This window comes from Arachis hypogaea, chromosome 15, assembly GCF_003086295.3.
Source record: "Arachis hypogaea cultivar Tifrunner chromosome 15, arahy.Tifrunner.gnm2.J5K5, whole genome shotgun sequence".
NCBI lineage: Eukaryota > Viridiplantae > Streptophyta > Magnoliopsida > Fabales > Fabaceae > Arachis > Arachis hypogaea.
The window spans coordinates 77,623,195-77,629,089 of record NC_092050.1 but is presented as its reverse complement, the minus strand read 5'-3'; the positions used below and the strand labels follow the sequence as shown (position 1 = coordinate 77,629,089).

The window sequence follows — 5,895 nt, the reverse complement described above, 5'->3', positions numbered from 1 at the left end:
TGGCCTTTTGTTATCGCTGTAGCCATTTTGTAATGGCTTTGGTTTAGGTGGCTCCCAGGGTGATCAGTCCCGGGGTGCCGTGTTCTGGTTCCGTTTAATGCGTCGTGGAACTTGTTGTCGTGTGATGTTTAAGTAGGAAAAAGAATAATAGAAATTAAATTGGTAGAAAAGACAAGTAAAGATTAACTGTTAATTAAGCAAGTCTGTTACCAAGGTAGATACAAAGGTAAGCGATTTATCTCGTTAGATCGCCCGGTCGGCATGCTTGATCTAGGGGTAAAACCTTCTCAGGTTGCCCACATTCCAAGTTCTCGGGACTTCCCTTCCATCGAGCTTCTCCAATTTGTAGGCACCCTTGCCAATCACTTCTTTGACCCTGTAGGGGACTTCCCAGTTCGCCGCTAGTTTGCCTTCTCCCTGGGCCAGTAGGCCGATGTCATTGCGCCGTAGGACGAGGTCGTTCTATTCAAATTCCCTCTTGAGCACTTTGGTGTTGTAGCGCAGGCCCATTCTTTGTTTTAGTGCTACTTCTGACAGGTGGGCCTTCTCCCTGGTCTCATCCACTAGGTCCTTTTCTACAGCTTCTTCCACCCCCTTGAGAAGTAATCGTGGACTTGGCTCGTCGATCTCTACAGGTATCATTGCGTCAACCCTGTATGTCAGGCGGAAGGGGGTTTCTCCCGTGGCGGACTGCTCGGTTGTACGGTAGGACCAGAGGACAGAGGTGAGCTCATCAGCCCATGCTCCTTTCTTGTTGTCTAGTCGTTTCTTGAGGCCCAGCAAGATGACCTTATTTGCGGACTCGACTTGTCCGTTTGTCTGGGGGTGCTCTACTGAGGAGAATTTTTGTTTGATGCCCAAGCCGGCGAGGAACTCTACAAACTTCTTATCGGTGAACTGCGTCCCGTTGTCTGAGATGACGACTTTCGGGATGCCGAACCGAGTTATCACCTGCCTCTACATGAATTTTTTACAATTGGATGAGGAGATAGTGGCCAGTGGCTCAGCTTCTATCCATTTGGTGTAATAGTCGACGACGACTATGAGATATTTGACTTGCCCTGGGCCACCCGAGAAAGGTCCCAAGAGGTCGACTCCCCACTGCGCGAAGGGTCGGGAGGCCGTCATCAGGCTCAGTTCGGTGGCCGGTGCTCTGTGGAAATTAGCGTTCTCTTGGCACTTCACGTATTTTTTCACGAACTCCTTGGAGTCTTTCATCATTGACGGCCAGTAGTATCCAGCTCGGATAAGCTTCCTTGCTAGGGCTTTGCCCCCGATGTGGTGACCACAGCACCCCTCGTGGACTTCTCTGAGCATGTAGTCCGTCTGGTCGGGGTGTAGGCACTTCAGCAGAGGTTGACTAAGTCCTTTTTTGAATAGTTAGCCCTGTATTACCATGTATTTGGTAGTCTCCCTTCTTAATGCTTTGGCTTCCTTCTCACCTCCAAGGAGTTTGCCATTTTGCAGGAAATCGGTGATGGAGTCCATCCAAGAGGGGCTTATCTTGGTCAGGTGGAGGGCAACCGCTGGCTCTTTCGTGATGCCCTGGATGAGGGAGCAGTTGTCGGTTCCAGGTTTAGTGCTCGTTAGCTTGGACAGGAGGTCTGCCCGTGTGTTCGTCTCCCTTGGAACGTGTTGGACCGTGACCTCCTCGAACTGTTTGCTAAGTTCTTTAACCCTCTCTAAGTACTTTTGTAATAGCAAATCCCTAGCTTGGTAGCTACCATTCACTTGCGACATGATGATCTGTGAGTCACTGCATACTTCTAGCCTCGTAGCCCCGACTTCCCGGGCTAAAATCAAACCGCCTAGGAGGGCTTCGTACTCCGCTTGGTTGTTCGACACTGGGAACTCGAACTTGATCGATTGTTCATAAATGACCCTGGTTGGGCTTTCTAAGATGATCTCGGTTCCCCTGGACGTCTGGTTGGAGGCTCTGTCAACATGGAGCTTCCACCGTGGGCCCGTGTCCTCGGTTGGGTCTCTCGTTACTTCCACCAGGAAGTCTGCCATTGCTTGCGCCTTGATTGCATGTCGGGGCTGGTACCTTAAATCATATTGGGACAGCTCGATGGCCCAGGTCATCATCCTTCCCGCTAGGTCGGGCTTTTGGAACACTTGACGAATTCCCTGGTCCGTTCTTACGACCACTTGGTGACCTTAGAAGTACTGTCGTAGCCTGCAGAAAGAGGTCAAGAGCATTAATGCCAGTTTCTCCAACTTGCTGTACCTAAGTTCTTCTCCTTGCAGCGCTTTACTCACAAAGTAAATTGGTTGTTGGACTTTCGCTTCTTCCCGCACCAAGACCACCGCCAGCGCTTCCTCCATTACAGCCAGGTATAGGTATAGCGGTTCTCTGACCACAGGTTTACCGAGCACAGGCGGTGTTGCAAGTATCTTTTTAAAGTGGTTGAACGCTTTCTCGCATTCCGGGATCCAATCAAATGCTATTCCCTTTCTCATTAGGTTAAAGAAAGGTAGGGCTTTTGCAGTCGACACCCCGAGGAAACGGGATAGCATAGTGAGCCTTCCCGCCAGTCTCTGGACGTCCTTGACACAGCCCAGGCTCTTCATTTGGAGTATTGCTTGGCATTTTTTAGGATTTTCTTCCACCCCCCTTTGGGTTATCATGAACCCTAGGAACTTCCCGGCCTCCATGGTAAAGGCGCACTTGAGGGGGTTGAGCCTCATGCCGTGTCGTTGGAGAGCCATGAATACGCTTTCCAGATCGCTCAAAAGGTCTTCGGGTCAGGTGGTCTTGGCAAGGATGTCGTCCACGTAGACTTCCACCGTTTTGCCAATGATGTCGCCGAATATCTTGTTCATCAACCTTTGGTATGTGGCCCCTGCGTTCTTCAGGCCGAAGGGCATTATCTTGTAGCAATAAATTCCCCCTGGCGTTATGAATGCCGATTTTTCTTCGTCTGGCCGGTGCATCGGGATCTGATTGTAGCCGAAATAAGCATCCATAAAGCTCAGATACCGGTACCCCGCCGCCGCGTCGACGAGTGCGTCAATGTTGGGTATGGAGTAGCAATCCTTGGGACATGCTTTGTTTAGATCAGAATAATCCACGCACATCCTCCATTTCCCACTACGCTTTCTTGCTAAGACTACATTCGACAGCCAGGTCGAGTAGTCAAGTTCCCAAATGAATCCTACTTCGAGGAGGCTGGCCGTCTGCTTGGCCACCTCTTCTGCTCTCTCATGTGACATCTTCCTCCTCCTTTGGGCCACCGGTCTGGCTTCTGGCTTGACGGCCAAATGGTGTGACATGAGTTGGGGGTCTATCCCCGGCATGTCGGCTGGTGTCTAAGCAAATAGGTCACCATTGGCCTTGATCATTTCCATTAGAGGTTCTTTCAGCTCGTGAGGGAGGTTTCTGTTCACGAAGGTGAACTTCTCCTCCGTGTCGCCGACTCTAAACTTTTCCAGGTTCCCTTCTGGTTCGGGCCTCGGCTTGTCGCTGACTCTGGCATTCAAGTCGGCAAGGAACACCCCTGATGTTTCTTTGGATTTCTTTCTTAACGAGAGACTGGCATTGTCGCAAGCGACTGCCGTTTCCAGGTCTCCCCTTACCGACCCTACTGATCCTTCTTCAGTTATGATCTTCACTATCAGCATCCTCGTGCTGATGACTGCCCCTAAGTCGTTGATGGTTTTCCTCCCTAGGATGACGTTGTAGGTCGTGGAGTCTCGTAGGATCGCGAACTCTGCCATTACCGTTCTTTTCCCTTGGCCCTGTCCCACGGAGGTCGGCAGGGAGATTATCCCGTCTGGCTTGATGAAGTGGTCGCCGAGTCCTACGACGCAGTGCTAGTGGGTCTTTAAATCGGCATCCCGTAGGCCTAAGGCGTCGACCACATTGCGGAACATGATGTTCGAATCTGCTCCCGTATCCACGAGGATCCGCTTGATGAGGCCGGTTCCCACTCTGGCCGTAATGACCATGGGAGGGCTTTCCGCGACCTCGTCGAACCATTGGTCCTCCAGCCCAAATGAAATGGATAGAAGTGTCTTGGGGTTTCGCATGGAGGATGTGGAAATAGCCAAGACTTTGGCGTCTTTCTTATGTGCCGACTTGGACCTAGGCACCGCATTTCTCGCCGTTACCACGTTCACTATGGTAAGGCTGTGGTTGTCGTCCTCTGGCTCTTGGCATCGCTTTCCTGCCTGGGTCTTGTCTTCGCCCTCGTGGTCACGATTCCGTCTCCTCGGCTCCCTAATGAGGTGGGAGAGATCGGCTAGCTTTCCATCCCTGATCGCTTGTTCCAGCACGACCTTCAAGTCGAAGCAGTCCTGCGTCTTGTGCCCATAGCCCTTGTGTTAATCACAGTAGAGGCTCTTGTTCCCGCCTGTTCGTTCTTTCAAACGTCGGGGTTTCGACAAGATCCCCTTCTCGGCTATTTGTTGGTAAACTTCCATAATTGGCGCGGTGAGGAGAGTGTAATTAGTGAACTTCCCGACATGAGGAAATGACCTGGTAGTCTTACTCGGACCGCCGTCCCTAGCGTGTTCCTTTTGTCTTTCTCCACTTCCGTGGTGTCGGTTTTGATTGTAAGGGGGATGTTGTTTGTTGGCAGCCACGACCTGGCTAACTTCTTCATCATTGATGTATTCCCTGGCTACACACTGGATCTCCTGCATAGTCCACACCGGCCTCGAGGTGAGGTGCTTTCTGAAGTCCTCGTTTAGAAGCCCGTTCGTCAGGCACAAGCTTGCAACCGAGTCAGTCAGTCCGTCAATCTCCAGACACTCATCGTTGAAACGGTCTAGCTATTTCCTGGTCGGTTCGCCGGATCTCTGGGTCACTCCAAGTAGATTGATTGGGTGCTTTACCTTCACGATTCTGGTCAAAAATTGGGCTAGGAAGGCGTGGCTGATGTCTGAGAACCTGGTCACCGAGCCCTGCGGGAAGTTATTGAACCACCGTATTGCAGGTCCTGCTAAGGTGACCGGGAAAGCACGGCACCTTACCTTGTATCCCACTCCTTCCAGGTTCATCTGGCTTCGAAAGCCGTAAGGTGTTCCCGTGGGTCTCGGGTTTCATCGTACCTCATGTCCGTTGGCTTGTCAAAGTGTTTTGGCAGCCGGACCTCGAGGATGGAACGATGGAATGGGGTCGCACCCATTATCACTGGTCCCCGCGTTCTGATTATTCTTCCTTCGTCGTCCTCCCGACGGGCGTCCTCACGGTTTCGCTCCATGGTACCCCTATCGTTCCTGGCGTATATGAGGGGGTCGTGGCGTCTTCTCACGCATCCTCCCTCCCTATCATTCTCAGCCTCAGATTGTGGGCTAGCTGTTTGTCGAGAGCGGCTTCTTGAGACAGAGCGGGAGTGGCTTGATTCTGAAGTTTGTTGACGATGTTCCCGGTCTGCCAGCCGGCGCTCTAGGTCTTGCATTCTGTGGCGTAATTCTTGCATTATTATGGCGCTGTTCTCGCCAGTTCCCCCGAAGGGTCGCCTTTTGGGAGATCGAGTGGTTCATCGTGGAGGGGAATTCGTGCGTGGCCGGGGAGGGGCCGCAGAGGCTTCTCCTCTGTGCTCGGTCTCACGACCTGCTCCTCCTGGGCCCAGTACAACTTCCATTCAGGCGATTGCGTTTCTACAGACGGCGCCGATGTTTGGTAGGTCGGGTACCGGACGGTTCGGGTTTGTACTTCGATAGATGAGAGGGGGATCACCTGGTTCCGGTTTGCTGGGTTGAAGGGAGTGCAGCCGACTTTTCGAGCTCTTCGTGTGGAGAGGGGGGTGTCACCTGCAAAGACACTCCGACGCTCTAGTCAGCAAAGTGCGCAGGTGGAAAAGGGTGAGTGGTATGTGACGTACCTTGGGGGAAGGGTAGGACCTTCCCTATATATATACCATGTCAGATGTGGGCCCTGCAAGGACT

General features: G+C 52.2%; 1 protein-coding gene across 1 annotated transcript; it reads right to left on the bottom strand.

The window, feature by feature from the left end:
* Positions 1-462: 462 nt before the first annotated feature.
* Positions 463-2,013, bottom strand: LOC140179243 (uncharacterized). Its single transcript, XM_072217916.1, has 2 exons — positions 1,396-2,013; positions 463-957 (listed from the first exon to the last, which is right to left on the bottom strand). Exons 1-2 carry the CDS (start codon positions 2,011-2,013, stop codon positions 463-465), a joined length of 1,113 nt encoding a protein of 370 aa, XP_072074017.1.
* Positions 2,014-5,895: the final 3,882 nt, after the last annotated feature.

Excerpts from the sequence above, each read along its gene's own strand:
- LOC140179243 (XM_072217916.1), bottom strand. The coding sequence starts at position 2,013 with ATGGCAGACTTCCTGGTGGAAGTAACGAGAGACCCAACCGAGGACACG. Across the intron at positions 958-1,395 it reads GGGAGACTACCAAATACATG|AGGCAGGTGATAACTCGGTT; the intron begins GTAATACAGGGC and ends AAATTCATGTAG.